At 46.9% G+C, this 18,476-nt stretch overlaps 1 protein-coding gene across 1 annotated transcript in view; it reads left to right on the forward strand.

The window, feature by feature from the left end:
• The window catches only part of LOC144668940 (high affinity cGMP-specific 3',5'-cyclic phosphodiesterase 9A-like), a 93,184-nt gene that overhangs the window by 47,967 nt on the left and 26,741 nt on the right, over positions 1–18,476 (forward strand). Inside the window, exons 9-10 of the mRNA XM_078531435.1 lie at positions 14,366–14,440; positions 15,810–15,896. Coding sequence (XP_078387561.1) covers positions 14,366–14,440; positions 15,810–15,896 — 162 coding nt within the window. The remainder of the gene's footprint in view (positions 1–14,365; positions 14,441–15,809; positions 15,897–18,476) is intronic.

The raw sequence follows: 18,476 nt of genomic DNA on the forward strand, positions 1-18,476 counted from the left end.
GACACCAGTGTGTTGGTGTGTGAGAGAGTTGCCTAGATCTGGACAGGCGAATTATTTAGGGAGGCGCAGGTGGGGTTTTACTCAGGTAACCCGGCAGTTCAGGATTCCTGCCCTGGTAGGGAGCAGGCCTCAGCTGCAGCCTCAGATAGGAGGCCTGCAGCTGCTACTGGAAGTGTGGAGGGTTGGGTGGTGGGAGGGCGGGCGGAGGTGGTCCTGATCCCCGAGCAGAGGGATAGTCCAATCCCCAATCCCAGGGAGAGCTCTTTGAATGGAGGGGAAGGTCCGATCCCACGGAACGGATTAAGCTCTGGAGTCAAAGGAAGCAGTCGTTTCTTCCCATCCACAAAAAGTGCTGTAAAGGCCCTTTTTTAAACGATTGTTCCTGAGAAAAGTATGGATGAGAAAGAATCACAAAGGAGGGATTGATCTAATTGAAACGTAATAGGTAGCTATGTGAACTTTTGGGCCAGAATTTTGAGGTCAATGGGCAGGAGTGGCTGGGAAATGGCCGGCCGCCCGCAATCGGCTCCCAACCGCAATTTCACACTAGCAGGCCAATTTTGGCCTGCCAAGCGTGAACGGCGGCTCCCCAATGGTCAGGAAGGGGTGGGCAGGGGCAGGGGCGGGGCCGGGAGCCTGTCAGCTGCCAGTTCCAATGGCGGCCGGTTTAAAACCGGCACAGTCAGGCTCTTGAAGGCTGCGGTGACGAAGACATCTTCGGTGTTGTCAGCAGGAGAGTAAAAATTATGGATTTTTATGTGGCTGCAGACGCCAGAAGGGAGGGCAGGTCAGGTGGGCGCTTGGCCCACTGTTTTACTGATGAGTGCCTCGCGGTCCTCCTGGAGGAGGTGGCTGCCAGGAGGGACACCCTTGTCCCCAGGGATGGAAGGAGGAGGCCACCGCACCTAACAAAAAGAGCTTGGGAGGAGATGGCAGTGCTGGTCAGCAGGCATGATGTGCGGTGTACGTGGGTCCAGTGTGTGAGAGGTTTAACGGCCTGCTGCGCTCAGGAAGGGTGAATACCATGTTGGTATGGATCAGTGTGGTGAAGTGTTAAAGTCTGGCCATCCCCCTGTGGAGCTCAGGGGTATTAGAGTCTGAGTGCCAATTGTCAATGACGCCAGAGCTGGCCAAGGGGGTGAGCCCTGGCTGCTTGGACTGAGTGCCCTGCGGCTCGAAGGCCACAACTTGGATGTGCCCTACGAGGTGTTCCTCAGGTGGGGTTGGCCAGGCTGCAATGGCGCTGCAGATAGAGTGGACTTTTTTTTAATTCATTCACGGGATGTGGGCTTCTCTGGCTGGGCCAGCATTTATTGCCCATCCCTAACTGCCCTTGAGAAGGTGGTGGTGAGCTGCCTTCTTGAACTGCTGCAGTCCATGTGGTGTAGGTACAACCACAGTGCTGTTAGGAAGCGAGTTCCAGGATTTTGACCCAGTGACAGTGAAGGAACTGCGATATATTTCCAAGTCAGGATGGTGAGTGGCTTAGAGGGGAACTTCCAGGTGGTGGTGTTTCCATGTGTCTGCTGCCCTTGTCCTTCTAGATGGTAGTGGTTGTGGGTTTGGAAGGTGCTGTCGAAGGAGCCTTGGTGAATACTTGCAGTGTATCTTGTAGATGGTACACACTGCTGCTACTGTGCGTCAGTGGTGGAGGGAGTGAATGTTTGTGGAAGGGGTACCAATCAAGCGGACTGCTTTGTCCTGAATGGTGTCAAGTTTCTTGAGTGTTGTGGGAGCTGCACTAATCCAGGCAATTGGAGAGTATTCCATCAATGCTCTTCTATCCTTTCAGGAGAAGACAGTCCACAATAGCATTGAAAGGTTGCGGACAGGCGGAGGCTCCCCAAACCTCCTAATCCTAACCAGATACGAGCAGGATGCCCTTGAGCTCGAGAGCCAGCACGCAGCTCGGTCACTCGGCCGCAGATAGGCCGGGGCGTCAGACGAAGGTAAAAGTGCAGTGCACAGAGGGGAGAGTTTCGGATGGTGCAAGCATTCTTGTGTAGTCTCATCATTGATGGGAGCCTCAAAACTGGAGTCCCCATTGATCATTGAAAGATGATGGCACCATGATGCAGAGCTCCATTGTCTCACCAGGGTGCCTGGCCTGCACAGTGACAGTGTGATGTCTTAAACTAATCACATGTCATTGTTCTCCCTTAGGTTTGCCACCATGCACCCAATCGCAGGACCCTGAAGACCCACCCCTGATGCTAGAGGACCACCAGACTCCAGATGCACCTGCATCACACCCGCTCTCTGAATGAGGCACCAGCGCGGATATCAGCACTTCAGTGGGCATTAGATCGTCGGCTAGAATGTTGGTGCACAGCAGCGAGGGCATTTCACACTTACTTGAAGTGCAGGCCCAGGGAGCCTCAGTCAGAGGACTGCTGGAGACCAGGATGATGCTCAGTCGAAGGCAGATGATGGGCCTCTGGAGTCATCCATTAGATGGCAGATGCTAGATGTTCAATGAGATGTGCGGGACGATCTGATGGGGATCCACGAGGGTACATGTGCCATGGTCTCCGTTATGGAGGAGTCCATGCAGAGCTTGAGCACTTTGTTGACCCACATGGCCGAGCGCACTGCTTCCTCCATTGATAGACTCTCATGAAGAGGCCGCTCCAGGAATAGAATCAGGGTTTCCTGGGGTTGCAGTCAGATCTGCAAACCCTCATACAGACACTGACCTCAGGTAGTCAGTATCCGTGTGGGAGATGGATGTGGTACCAGTATCCCAGCTAGGTGCCTGTCCATCAATGGTGAGCAGAGAGGTCCGGAGCGACCTTGCATTGGCGCATGAGCTGCCTGTCGTCTCTGCGGGCTCCTCTCAGGGCGCTCTGGATGACTGCAGCAGCTCCTCCATCCCTCTGCCAGTGACCATGGCATCTGATAAGGCTGCAGTGACTTGGGAGATGCCAGCCATGGCACTGGCTGCACCCTTCCAGGTGGGGCCAGCACAGCTCCACTGGCCAGAGGACAACCGCCAAGGTCATCAAGGTCAACAGGACAGCACAGTCAGCCTCCAATGCTGGTGCCAGCGAGGGGGGCGGGCACCACGATGTAGCACTTTCAAATGTAAGTTTAAGGCACCATGAGCACAAGAGGGACTGGTCATGGGTGACTTTCTGTGTGCAATATTTTGTTTATTTTAATTGGTCTGGGTCTGAAGACCAGAGAGGGTTCTGTTAATTTTTTTTGACTGTCAACATGAGATAAATTTTCTTTTGTCGTAATGTCCTGAGCATGCTTCACCTTTTTGATTTAATTTGGTGCAGGGTACCTCAGTCTGTAATGCTGGACGTGGGTGGCTTGAAACTTTATTGCGCAGGCACTGTGCGGACTTTGGGGTCAAAGGAAAGGGCCATTTCAGACATCCAGGATGGAGGCAGCAGCCCTGGCATGAGGTGGTAGCGCTTATTTGGCAGCCTAGTTGAAGGAGAGTTGGAGCAAGGTGTCCCTGCTGTCCCTGCCTCCCTGGAGGTTTCAGAGGTCTGGCTCCATGCCCTCAGCGTTCTCCTCACCGTGCTCCTCTTCTGACTCACTACTGGATTCATCCTCTGTGGCCTGAGGAGCTATGTCAAGATCCTCTTCCTCCGGTGGGTCCCCTCTTGCCAGCGCCAGATTGTGGAGAGCACAGCTTGCAACCACGATCAGTGACACCCACTCTGGGGGGTATTGTAGTGCTACCCCCGAATGGTCCAGGCATCAGAAGCAAGTCTACAGAAGACCTATGATCCTCTCTACCACCGCCCTTGTGGAGGCATGACTCCAATTGTAATGCTGCTCTGTTCTTGGGTGGCAGAGAGGCATCATGAGCTATCTTTTCAACAGATAGACCCTGTAACCCAGCAGCCATTGATCCAGTCAGGCTGGAGCACTGAAGAGCTCGGCACCTGGGAATGTCTCGGGATGTATGCGTCATGGGAGCTGCCTGGGTACCTTGCACAGACTTGTAGAGTCAGCATCCTGTGATCACACACTATCTGCACGTTCATGGAGTGGAAGCCCTTCCTGTTGACGAAGGCACCCGGCTGACCCACTGGTGCCTTGATGGCCACGTGTGCAGTTGATGGCACCCTGGACATGTGGGAACCTAGCAATTGCTGCAAACCCTCTGGCTCACTCAGCCTGGCTGGCCTCATCCGTACAGAAATGAATGAAAGTCAATACCCACCTGAACAGAGCTTCTGTCACTGTCACCTGCTTGACGCAACTGTGGACAGCTGATTGGGAGACTCCACACAGATTCCCCACTGACCCCTGGAACGAGCCAGAGGCATAGAAGTTGAGGGACACTGTGACCTTCAGAGCCACTGGCTTGGGGTGTCCACCCACACAGTCGGAGCTGATCTCAGGCCCAATCATCTGACAGATGGAGGTCACAGTCTCCCTGGAGAGGTGGAGCCTCCTTCGGCATTGCACCTCAGACATATTGAGGTAGCTGCATCGCCGCCTGTGAACCCTGGCAGCAGGATAGTGGCGGCTTCTGTGGCTACTTCCACGTTGGACTTCCTGCTGGCCCTGCACCCCCTGTGCCTGCGCCTCTCCTCCCACAGGTCCCTCCCCTGGAAGCTGCGCCTGTCCTCCTCTCCCTTCTGCCCCGCTCTTCCTCCATAGAGGAGGTGCCTCCAGCGGAGACCACAATCCCCATTACCAGGGTAACGGAAGCCTGTCTGATACGTGGAAGAGTCTACACGGTCTGAATTCTCCGGGGTCCTTGGAGACACCAAGGAGTCCTGAAATGAAGCCTGGAAATGCTAACAATAAAGCCCTGAACAGAGATGAAGCTGCCATATACCAATAAATCACCAGCAGCAAACTAGCTACCAAACTCCTCACTATTCACACTGGCAATGCTGCTGACCCCTTTTATCCGCCCATGGATGAGGTTTCTGAAATTGTCGGCCAGCCGTCTGCCCGTGGGACGAGCACAAAATCATACAGTCAATGAAAAGTTGGCGTCAATTGACTTTTTAACGGCCTTAACTGGCCTCTCAATTAATGGCGGGCACGGCTCCGGCACACGCGCGCACCCACCGAAAATACCGCGCGAGTTCATGATGACATCGGAATGCTCACCCGATGCCATCACGCGCTATTTCACACTCGAGCGTGTCGGGCACGTGCCCGCACACTGGGCGAAAAATTCTGCACTTGTTTTCTGAACCTTGCAAGTCTCTCACACTCTTAAACTATCAAATGTTACTACTAAATGTTTACCAGCATTCAGCACCTGAACTTGACAGAGAACATTCAATGAATATACATTAGCAACCACCTTTTGAGTTCGTTTGACATAACCCTTTGTCTGTTGGTCTATGGGAGAACAATTAGTGCCAGTCGGTAGAATGCTTCAAGTTAAATGAACTCCAGGACAGTCCAAGGAGTTAAACCAGGAGTTCCTGCGTTTTCCCTCCTTTCTAAACTTTCTCACTTTGTTTCCTCCCTTGCCTTATGGTTGGATCTGCTTTCCTTTGGTGCCAGCTATCAGTATGAAGTGACCACTCTCTGAGAAAACAAAAATAAAAATACCTGGAAAAACTCAGCAGGTCTGGCAGCATCTGCGGAGAGGAGCACAGTTAACGTTTCGAGTCCGTATGACTCTTCAACACACTCTCTCTATGAGCCTAGACATTGATCTTCAGTGGGTTATTTGACTGTGGATGGCATCACACAACTCTATCTATAGACATCTAGCAGCGATTTATTTTATTCTTTCATGGGATGTGGGGGGTCACTGTTAAGACCGACATTTGTTGTTCTTCCCTAATTGCCCTTGAGAAGGTGGTGGTGAACTGCCTTCTTGAGCCGCTGCAGTCCCTGTGTGTAGGTACACCCACAGTGCTGTTAGGAAGGGAGTTTCAGGATTTTAACCAAGTGGCATTGAAGGAACGGCAATATATTTCCAAGTCAGGGGGAGGGGAACTTGCAGGTGGTGGTGTTTCCATGCATCTGTTGTTCTTGTCCTTCTAAGTGGTAGAGGTTGTGGGTTTGGAAGATGCTGCCTAAGGAGCTTTGGTGAGCTAATGCACACAGCTGCCACTGTGTGTCAGTGGTGGAGAGAGCGAATGGTGAAGGTGGTGGATGGGGTGCCAAACAAATGGAGTGCTTTGTTCTGGATGGTGTCGAGCTTCTCGAGTGTCGTGATAGCTGCACTCATCCAGGCAAGTGGAGAGTATTCCATCACACTCCTGACTTGTGCCTTGTAGATGGTGGACAGGCTCTGGGGAGTCAGGAGGTTAGTTACTCGCCGCAGGATTCCTAGCCTCTGACCTGCTCTTGTAGGCACAGTATTTATATGGCTAGTCCAGTTCAATTTCTGGTGAATCGTAACCTCAGGATGTTGAAGTGGGGAATTCAGTGATGGTAATGCCATTGAATGTCAAGGGGCGATGGTTAGGTTGTCTTTTCTTGGAGATAGTCATTACCTGGCACTTTAGTGGCGCGAATGATACTTGCCGCCTGTCAGCCCAAGCCTGGATATTGTCCAGGTCTTGCTGCATTTGGACATGGACTACTTCAGTGTTGAGGAGTCGTGAATGGTGCTGAACATTGTGCAATCATCAACGAACATCCTTACTTCTGATCTTATGACGCACACAACTGCCATTGTGTGTCAGTTTTGGAGAGAGTGGATGAGGGGCCAATCAAATAGACTGTTTTGTCCTGGATGGTGTCCAGCTTCTTCAGTGTTGTAGGAGCTGCACTCATCCAGGCAAGTGGGGAGTATTCCATCACACTCCTGACTTGAGCCTTGTAGATGGTGGACAGGCTTTGGGGAGTCAGGAGGTGAGTTACTCTCTGCAGAATTCCCAGCTTCTGACCTGCTCTTGTAGCCACAGTATTTATATGGCTGGTCCAGTTCAGTTTCTGGTCAATGGTAACTTCCAGGATATTGACAGTGGGGAATTCAGCGATGGTAGTGCCATTGAATGTCAAGGGGAGATGGTTGGATTCTCTCCTGCTGGAGATGGTCATTGCCTGGCACGTGTGTGGGGTGAATGTTACTTGTCATTTACCAGACCAAGCCTCAATGTTTCCCAGGAATTGTTGCATGTTGATAGGAACTGCTTCAGTATCTGAGGTGTCATGAATGGTACTGAACATTGCATTTGTGAACATCCCCACTTCTGACCTTATGATGGAGGGAAGATCATTAATGAAGCAGCTGAAGATGGTTAAGCCTAGGACATGGCCCTGAGGAACCCCTGCAGCAAAAGCCTGCATGGGGCTGAGATTACGGTCTCCAACAACCACAACCATCTCCCTTTGTGTTAGTTATGACTTCAACCAGTGGAGAGATTTCCTCTGATATCCATTGATTTCAATTTTGTTAGGGCTCCTTGATGCCACAGCCAGTCAAATGGTCCTTTGATCTTGAGGGCAGTTACTTTCACCTCTTTATATGGAATGGGAGCAGGACCCAGCTGAGATCTCCCTTGAAGGTCCAGGACACTGAAGTCAATTATATTATCTCCTGGGTTCCGCAGGTAATAACAGATAATTTAATGCAAATCAGGAACTGAACACTAGTCCTTCCTGATCTCTATGGTTCAGTACAGGTACCAAGTGAATTTGAGGTGTCAGCTGTGGCTCAGTTCATAGCACCCTCGCCTTTGAATCAGAAGGTTGTGGGTTCATGTCCAACTCCCAGAAACCAAGAACTGTGAATGTACTCGAAAGAGTTACATGCAATCTGTTGATAACTCGAAAGAGTTACCAAGTGAATTTACCACTGAACCATTGGGAAGCCATTTAAGTCTTTCTAATTACAGGACATTGCTTCACTGCATCATAGAATTCTAATCTCAAAATTGTTCCCAGTCCACATTCATTGGTGTTGCCCCTAACAAGCAAGACCACAAACAGGCAGCAGTCCCAAGTCCTCCAATCCAAATGAAGCTCTAAATCAGTGACTAATATTAAGCAAATTGCTGCTTAAACCTCCATTGTTCATATTACAACCTCTCCAGGGATTCGAAATCTACCTGTGTACTCCTTCCACAAGCACCAAATCATCAAAATATACAATGGCTTCATGAAGCGCGTACAAAGGAAGAAAAGAAAGATCTGCATTTATATAGCACTTTTTGTAGAATGATACATGAGAGAAGAATGCCATTCAGCCCATCATGCTTGTTCTGGCCCTCTGGCAGAGTTATCCAATTAGTCCCAACTCCCCAACTATTTCTCCATAACCCTGTAATTTATTTTTCCCTTCACCTACTTACATAATTCACTTTTGGAAGTAACTATTGAATTTCCTTTCTCTCTCCTTTCGGATAGTGCATTCCAAATCACTACAACTTGCTGCATAAAGAGATAGGCAATAATTGCTGGCCTTGCCAACAGCACCCTCATCCCATGAACAAATGAAAAAATATTTTCATGTCGCTTTCTAGTTCCTTTGTCAATTGCCTTGAATCTGTGTCCTCTGGTTACCGTCCCTTCTATTAATGGAAACATTTTCTCCCTATCAGTTCTATCAGAACTTTTTTTGATTTTGATCACCTACATCAAACCTCCCCTTAAACGTCTCTGCTCTAAGGAGAACAACCAAAGCATCTCTACTCATTTTATTATTCATTCATGGGAAGTGAGTGTCACTGGCTACGCCAGCATTTATTGCCGATCTCTAATTGCCCTTGAGAAGGTGGTAATGACCTGTCTTCTTGAATCATTGCAGTCTATGTGATGTAGGGAGTTCCAGGATTTTGACCCAGCGACAGTGAAGGAACAGCGATCTATTTCCAAGTCAGGATGGTGTGTGACTTGGAGAGAAACTTGCAGGTGGTGGTGTTCCCATGCATCTGCTGCCCTTGTCCTTTGAGGCATTAGAGGTCACGGGTTTGGAAGATGATGTTGAAGGAGCCTTGATGAGTTGCTGCAGTGCCTCTTATAGATGCTACACACTGCTGCCACTGTGTGTTGGTGTTGGAGGGAGTGAATATTGAACGTGATGGATGTGGTGCCAATCAAGCGGGCTGCTTTGTCCTGGATGGTGTCGAGATTCTTCAGTTTTGTTGGAGGTGCACTCATCTAGGCAAGTGGAGAGTGTTCCATCACAATCCCTTTTTCTAATTAAAAAATGTCCTTCCACATAACTGAAGTTCCTCATTCTTGGTACCATTCTAGTAAATCTCCTCTAAGGCCTTGACATCTTCCCTTAAGTGGTGCCCTGAATTATTCACATTACTTCAGTTATGGTTTAACATAGCGTTCTTGCTTTTGTACCCCATGCGCCTATTAATAAGGCCATAATAATTACTATTTTAACAGCCTTCTCAGCTTGTACTGCCACCTTCAAAGATTCCCATAGCCTCTTGGTTCATACAACCATTTTAAAATTATACAATTTAGTTTATATTTCCCTTCCTCATTCTTCCTACCAAAATTCCTACAACTCTGCGTTAAATTTCATCTATCATGTTTCTGCTCATTTCACCAGTCTAACTGTGTCCTCCTAACATCTCTGACTATCCTTCTCATTGTTCATTACATTTCTGAATTTTGTCTCATCTGTGGGCTTTGAAATTGTGCCCTGTATTTTTTTTCTATTCATTCATGTGACGTGGGTATCGCTGGCTAGGCCAGTATTTATTGCCCCATCTCTAACTGCCCTTGAGAAGGTGGTGGTGAGTCTAGGGTGGCATCCTAGGCCCAAACATCTTCAGCTGCTTCAATAACTGCTGGCCTAGCCAGCGATGCCCACATCCCATAATTTTTTTTAAACTTCATTCAGGGATGTGGGCTCGGCCAGCATTTATTGCCCATGCCTAATTGCCCTTGAGAAGGTGGTGGTGAGCTGCCTTCTTGAACTGCTGCAATCCATGTGGTATAGATACACCCAACAGTGCTGTTAGGGCCATTCCTTTTGAGACTTTTCAGCAGTTTGCTATGAATGAGTGGCTTGCTAGGCCATTTCAGAGGGCGTTTAAGAATCAACCACACTGCTGTGGGTCTGGAGTCACATGTAGGCCAGACCAGGTAAGGACGGAAGATTTCCTTCCTTAAAGGGGCATTTTTGACAATAGTTTCATGGTCATCATTAGTCTTTTAATTCTAGGTTTTTATTCAATTCAACCCAGGTCCCGGAACATTACCCTGCATCTCTGGATTACTAGTCCAGTGACAATATCACTACACCACCGCCTCCTGTATACCCAATTCTAAGTCATGGCTATATATCAAAAGGGGCAGTGGTCTCAACATTGACCCTGGGGAAACACTACTGCAAACTTTTCTCCTGTCTGATGACTGTTCACTATACTTTGCCTTTTGTCCCTTAGCCAATTTTGTGTCCATACTGCCGCTGTCCCTTTAATTTCATGGACATTAACTTTCCTAACAAATCTACTAACTGGTACCTTGTAAAATATCTCATGAACATCCATATGCACAACAACTGCTCTACCCTTATCAACCCTCTCTGTTACTTGTGTTATTTTTGTGGCCTCAGGATATCCCAAAGCACTTTATGGAAATTAAGCACCTTCGAAGTGTAGTCATTGCTGTTTTGCAGGTAACATCAATTTGCACACAGTAGGAGCTCACAAACAGCAACGAAATAAATAACCAGATAATTTGTTTTGGGTGTTAGTTGGGGAACAAATGTTGGCCAGGACATTGGGAGAATTCCTCTATTCTTCAAAAAAATGCCTTAGGAACTTTTACATCTCTCTTGAGAGAGCAGACAGGATCACTTTGGAAGCTGAATATCTCTTTGGAAACACAGCAGCTCCAATTCCCCAATACTCTTGCACTTCATAAGTGCTGCATTGAAGTGTCAGCCTAGACTATGTGGTCAAGTCTCGAGTGGGATGTGTGAATAAACATTTTTTTTCAAAAAAACCCTCAAATCTTATATTATCACCAGTATGCTGCCCTGCTGGGGAGCTGGCTTTTGTAATCTGGCTTTTCTGCAGCTGGCAGTGAGGTTAATCTAAATCTACTGGATTTTATTAGTCAATGATCCCTTTCTCACTGGGACTCAGACTCTCTCACCAGATTAAACCTGGCCACTTGTAAGGATTTACAAAACTGATGATGCATTGAATAACGGGCTGGAGGAAACCAAGGTTGTTTTGTGTTTCAACTATTGGCATCATCTGCTGATGGCATAATGGATGAGATTTTAACATTCAAAATCCATTCACTTAAGAGTTAAAATGAGACCCAATGTCTCAATTAAGATAAAAGCAAAAAACTGCGGATGCTGGAAATCCGAAACAAAAATACCCGGAAAAACTCAGCAGGTCTGACAGCATCTGCGGAGAGGAACACAGTTAACGTTTCAAGTCCATATGACTCTTCGTCAAAACTAAGGAAAAATAGAAAAGAGGTGAAATATAAGCTGGTTTAAGGGGGGTGGGACAGGTAGAGCTGGACAGAGGGCCAGTGATAGGTGGAGATTGTCAAAAGATGTCATAAACTAAAGGGCAAAGGGGTGTTGACGGTGGTGATATTAGCTAAGAAATGTGCTAATGGTGACATTAAGCGTAGAAAGCAGGACAAGCAAGGGACAGATAGCCCTAGTGGGGGTGGGGTGGGGGGAAGGGATCGAAATGGGTTAAAAGGTAGAGATAAAACAATGGATGGAAATACATTTAAAAATAATGGAAATAGGTGGGAAAAGAAATATATATAAATTATTGGAAAAGGGGGGATCAGAAAGGGGGTGGGGATAGAGGAGAGAGTTCATGATCTAAAGCTGTTGAACTCCATATTCAGTCCGGAAGGCTGTAAAGTGCCTAGTCGGAAGATGAGGTGCTGTTCCTCCAGTTTGTGTTGAGCTTCACTTTGCAGCAGGCCAAGGATGGACATGTGGGCATGAGAGCAGGGTGGTGTGTTGAAATGGCAAGCGACGGGGAGGTTTGGGTCATGCTTGCAGACAGACCGAAGGTGTTATGCAAAGCGGTCACCCAGTCTGCGTTTGGTCTCTCAGAGGAAACTGCATTGGGAGCAGCGAATGCAGTCGACTAATTTGAGGGAAGTGTAAGTGAAATGCTGCTTCCCTTGAAAGGAATGTTTGGGCCCTTGGACGGTGAGGAGGGGGGAAGTAAAGGGGCAGGTGTTGCACCTTCTGCAGTTGCGTGGGAAGGTGCCATGGGACCATGGGAGGAGGTTGAGGTGTAAGGGGTGATGGAGGAGTGGACCAGGGTGTCCCGGAGAGAATGATCCCTGCAGAATGCCGCCGGGGGAGGGGGTGAAGGGAAGATGTGTTTGGTGGTGGCATCATGCTGGAGTTGGCGGAAATGGCAGAGGATGATCCTTTGAATGCGGAGGCTGGTGGGGTGATAAGTGAGGACAAGGGGGACCCTATCATGTTTCTGGGAGGGGGAGGAAGGTGTCAGGGCGGATGCGCGGGAGATGGGCCGGACACAGTTGAGGGCCCTGTCAACCACTGTGGGTGGAAAACCTCGGTTAAGGAAGAAGGAAGACATGTCAGAGGAACTGCACCTATCACTGGCCCTCTATCCAGCTCTACCTATCCCACCACCCCCCCCGCCTTAAACCAGCTTATATTTCACCTCTTTTCTATTTTTCCTTAGTTCTATTGAAGAGTCATACAGACTCGAAACGTTAACTGTATTCCTTTCCGCAGATGCTGTCAGACCTGCTGAGTTTTTTCCAGGTATTTTTGTTTTTGTTTCCAATGTCTCAATTACTTTGCACTTCTGTAGTGACTAATTTGTCATGAATTCTCTGCGCATGGAGTATCCCCCGTGAAATGTGCCATCCCACATGAAATGTACAATTCCCTAGTGGAACACACAATCCCACATGAAATGCATTTCCACCAGTTTAGAATGATACCAGTAATATAACTACTCAATTTAAGAGAGCAGCCTCGGTCTTTCTCTCACCTACATGTGGAATCTTTTCTGTCTATGCCTCTTTGTCCAAGTCTCGGTGAACGAGAAAGTCAATGTTATTTTTCTTGACTTTTGCGGGACATGTAAAAGTGGCGAGTCTGTTTCAAAGACCAGAAACAGGCTTTTTGCATTTTGGGTCAGCACCAAAGTCAATTGTGGGCCCCAACTCCACACTTTTGGGAGCGGTCACCCCAGAGTGATTTTGGGTTGATTGGTTAATAGGGGCCAAAGGGCTCACTTGCCATCCAGTGACAGTGAACAGGCTCTCTAAGCTGGATTCCCCACAGATGACCCTCCAGCACAGAAGGGGCTGCAGCCTGCTGTTGCAGGTAAGGGAGAGAGAAGGCACCTCCATCTTGATGTGCCCTCTCAACAACTTTAAAAAAAAAATACGAAATTATAAATGGCCCCAGCTGCCAGGTCACAGGGTAGTCTACGGACGCAGCTGTAGCCAGGTATGGGATGGGGGTGGGCAGAAGTGATCAGCCTCTGATAACTGGCAGGCAAGAAGCATTCCACCCCCAATCTGGCCTCTGGGGAAATGCCATGCTGGCCAATGGTGCAAAATTACATGCCCATCCACCTTTGTTTCAGCTCCCATATTGGGGTGAAAATCCTACCCCAGAATTTGCAATGTGGAAGTTGAAACACAACATTGATGTGCCACCTTGTGGGAGCTCAGCTGTACAACACACAACACAGAAAAGTAATTTTTTACCTGAAGCAGCAGATTTTACAAATTAATCTAATCGAATCTACCACCACCCCCCCAACCCATATTCCAAGCTCATCAAAAACTTTGCTGCCTGTATACTAATTTGCACAAGTCCCATACACTCATCAGCTCTGTGCACTCTGACCTACATTGACTCCCATTTCAGTAATGTACCAATTTTAAAATGTTCATCCTTGCTTTTAAATCCCTCTATGCTTTGTCTGTCCCTATCTCCGTAACTTCTTCCAGTACTAAAACCCTCCTAGAGCACAACTTGAACTTATATGGCACCTGTAACATAGTAGAGTAATATGGTGTTTCAAAGCAGTGTTTAACATTTGGCACTGAGCTACATAAGGAGATATTTGATTAAGCAGTAGGTTTTCTGAAGCATTTTAAAATAGAAGTGAGAGATAGAGATGTGTTTTTAAAAAAAAAAAAATCAGACTAGGGAATTCCAGAGCTTGGACACTAGTCGGCTAAAGATATGGCCACCAATGGTGGAGCGAAGGGAGTGGGGAATGTGCAAGAGTCTAGAATGTAGTTTGCTTTCTTTGATGTAGATAGTGATCCCCCTTAAGCTGGACCAGATGCGGCAAATATTCTATTTCCCAGATGTGTGTTCCCTTCACCTTGATGAGCGAATGTACAATAAAACACCTACAGGCATTGCCACATTTCTAGGTCTTGTGGGAGAAATTGATTACTGGCCTTGTTTTATCCTTATTGCTTTTCTAAATGAGACACCTGTTCACTGTTTTGACAGTACACACTATCTCAGGAGACCATTGAAGCACTGAAGAAGCCAACCTTTGATGTCTGGCACTGGGAGTACAATGAGGTACTGTGAAGCTGCCTTTTCTGGGGCACTGCTGGTCGCTGATGTACTGGGCACAGATCAATGAGTTAAAATGAAAAAGCTCAGTGATAGTCACTTTATTACAGAGACTCTGTCATCCTAAAGGAGAGACAAGATGGAGCAGATTAATAGCTCTAAACAATCACATTCAGGAGATTTTCGGTCTTCTGTCCAATGCTCGTATTTATGTTGTGAAACAGTAACTGTGTCAGTTTCTGTTATGCCAAAATGGCCCCATTTTTATATCGCAGTTTCAGTAATAGGAATGATCACATATCACAAGATACCTATGGATGATGAGGACCATTCGGACCATCTTAACACATCCACCCAGAAAAATTCTGCATTGTTTCATGAATAATTCCATGGCTTTCTGCGCCACTACTCCCTTGGAGTCCACTCTGTATAGGAAAAACCTTTTGATATCAGTCTGAAGTTACCTTTCACTTGAACCAGCGTCCCCTTGTCCTTCTCCCACTGTTACTTTAAAGTAAAGCAGTAATTAACCCTTTCTGTCGTATTTACAACCTTATTAAGTCCCATATGATCACGTCTGAAACAACTCGAACTTAAGTCTCTCCAATCTTTCCTCATAACTCTGGCATGTAAATCCTACATGGACAGTCATTACAATGTTGCCTGTACAATACAATTTGAGAAAAAAGTACAATGCTGGGCTGAGAGATCAGTGGTGGACGTGCTGTACATGCCTAGTAGTTAATGTTACCAACTCTGGACATTTTCCTGGAAAGGTCATCACATGACCTCCTGCCTACAAGCCTGCAATTCTGCCATTGGTCACCCAACATGTCCATACTCGCATCGCACCACCCTCGCACGCCAATTGGGAAACTAATAGAGTCTTCTATTACTCAATTGCCCCAGTGATTTTTCTCCCGGGTTGTTCACAGCAGGGTCCTGGAGATTAGTCTCTATATCCTGGAGAGTTGGCAACCCTACTGATGGTGGAAGCTATTTTCCTCACAGTCTCTGCACCGCACTGCTGAAGGTAACCAGGAGAAATCCAAGGATACTTTTAGTGTCCCTCCCCTCAGTACCTGCGCAATAGAGGACCATGTCCAATAGGACCATTACTGTCAGAAGATAATCTAATATGGTAAAGGTTACCCTTGGTAGAATGATTGACCAGCAGGACTTCTTCTGGGTATGCCGTACAAAAGTGTTTGTGTGTCATTCCTTTGACTGGTGTTTTAACTTTAAGTTGGTGAATGTCTCCACTGAAATCTCAGGTGTGGGAACATTTAATATAGACAGTGATAGCTGTTTGTAACATCAAATTTAGCACACAGCATGTTCAAACCTGGAGTAACTGTTTTATTGTCACTGGCAGATGCTTAGCTGTCTGGAGTACATGTACCATGATCTGGGACTGGTGGACGAGTTTAACATGAACCCCATCATACTGAAACGCTGGCTGGTAAGTTTGCTGCTCTTGAGGCAAAGGATGGTCAATATCACAGCTTGGAACAGGTGGTGGTCCATGAAAGTTAACAAAAGTCTCCCCATCCCAATAATTAAAACTTGCATACAAAGTCAGTTATTACTCTGCATCGATGGAACAATGTAAGCAGAGAACGTGATTACGCTGCCCACCTGCATTGACAGGATTGAAGGGCTGGAAGAGATCCGTACCAGTGCACAGAACTCAAACTCCATACAGTATCTACTGGTGAGACACAAGCTGATAGGGTGGTTTGGAGAAGTTCATAATGTTCCTAATGGGGAAACTGGGATATGTGCTGGCCTTTCATTTCTGTGACCAACACATTGCTAATGTTTCGGGTGTTCTGTTGGTTATGAGGGGCACTACGTGAAATGAGATGAAATCTTAAACCAGCCCCTGGTGTGTTTGAGTTGTTGGAACTAACTGACAGCCACATCAATACAACTGATGTAGGAAATGGAGAAATGTCATACTGGAACAGTAGGGGGTGCTCCCTTCACACTAGACTTAAGTCGTTAGCCACTCAGAGTAGAAGGAGCTTTATCAACATCTAAACCGTTTTGTAGGCTATAGGAAGTGGCTTTCAGGAGATTCGCTGTGAAACTGAAGGTCAATCTGTGTTGTGTAGGCTGCCAAGGGGTGAAACAGTTTGCCCAAGTTTGTTTAGAGATATTGTAGATTCCTTAAGGAGATACCCTTGTACATTTTTTATAATCTTCTAACCAACACTGATGCTTTTCACAGAGCCCACAGGTCAAGTGGCTCTAACATTCATTGACCCAGAAGGTCCCCATACATGAATACATCACTGAGTGCCACTTAACTCTGTTATAAATGTAGTACAGTTTAAAGCAAAATTAGCCTACAACTTCTCCTTGGATTGTATTTTCTCATTCTCGTCCTCAATACTGAATATTTTAAAGAGGAATAATTATAAAATGATACAGCACAATAGGAGGCCATTCAGTCCATCATGCTCTTTGAAGGAACTATTCAATTAGTCCCATTCCTCTTCTCCTTCTCCACAGCCTGAAAATCTTTCCTTTTCAAATACATTTCCAATTCCATTTTGAAAGTTACTGTTGAATCTTTTCTCATCACCCCTTTCAGTCTGTGCATTCCAGATCACCACAACTTACTGCATAAATGAATTGCTTCTCGTCCCCCTGCCCGCACACCCCACCACCCCCCAACCCCGAACCCCTCAGTTCTTTGGTCATTATGATATATTTGAATGTATAAGCTCCTGACAAGGCTTGCTGCATGCATCCCAACAATCCCACTTTTAAATAACAGTTCTCTTTAGTTAAAGGATCAGCATTGGCCACATTCTGGGATTTTTGCCACAAATTAGTATCAAATCTCAGGCAGATAAAACTGGTTTTATTTGCTTCATTTCTCCTTCAGGGGTCAGCTTTGCTCTGTCAATAGTGCTCTCCCCTCTGAGTCAGTCAGTGTGGGTTCAAGGCCTAACCTAGGACCTGAGCTGCCACCTGGACTGATGTTTGGTGCAACACTGAGGGAGAGCTGAATTGTCAGAGGCATCATTCTTCGCATGAGGCACTAAGCTGCACTTTTCCATGTCTGGCACATTCCTGAATTCCCTGTTGCTTTTCACAGAAATCCCAGCCTCTGTTAGCCAGTCAGTATATGCTTCCTGCCAGAGCCGAGTTAGGAATTTTTCTCAGTACCACACTGGGCATTGCATGTACTATTTAACCTGTCAAGGAAGCTGACTAGTCTTAAAGCTCAAACCACACTGGAAGGCCCCATCTCTGTATTGACCGTCTAGTGACAGTTCTGGATTATTCAAGCTGTCAACTGCATAGTTGAAGTCAATGGCAAATGTCCATTATAAACAGGCTTCACCGCGCAATGTTTGATGAACTAAACTGAGAAGGTATTTCAGACAGATGCTCCTGACAGATCAGTAAGACAAGCTGTGCCTACGTTTCCCACTGACCTGTTTCTTTCCAGTGTTTGTCTCTTCATCTGCTTGTCTCTGCATCTCTTTTTAGGTCATGTCTTTTTCAACCAACGCATTCTTTGTAGTGTCCATACGTAGCTGTGCATCCCTTTCTCTTTGTTCAACTGCTTTGTTGGCCATGACTAGTGCCTCTCTCTGACAAACCCACCCTAAATTCTTTATAAGACCATAAGACCATAAGACATAGGAGCAGAAATAAGGCCATTCGGCCCATCGAGTCTGCTCCGCCATTCAATCATGGCTGATAAGTTTCTCAACCCCATTCTCCCACATTCTCCCCGTAACCTTTGATCCCCTTACCAATCAAGAACCTATCTATCTCCGTCTTAAATACACTCAATGACCTGGCCTCCACAGCCTTCTGTGGCAATGAATTCTATAGATTCACCACTCTCTGGCTAAAGAAGTTTCTCCTCATCTCTGTTCTAAAAGGTCTTCGCTTTACTCTGAAGCTGTGCCCTCGGGTCCTAGTCTCTCCTACTAATGGAAACATCTTCCCCACGTCCACTCTATCCAGGCCTTTCAGTATTCTATAAGTTTCAATCAGATTCCCCCCTCATCCTTCT

Source organism: Cetorhinus maximus, chromosome 2, assembly GCF_964194155.1.
Source record: "Cetorhinus maximus chromosome 2, sCetMax3.hap1.1, whole genome shotgun sequence".
In the NCBI taxonomy this organism is placed as follows: domain Eukaryota; kingdom Metazoa; phylum Chordata; class Chondrichthyes; order Lamniformes; family Cetorhinidae; genus Cetorhinus; species Cetorhinus maximus.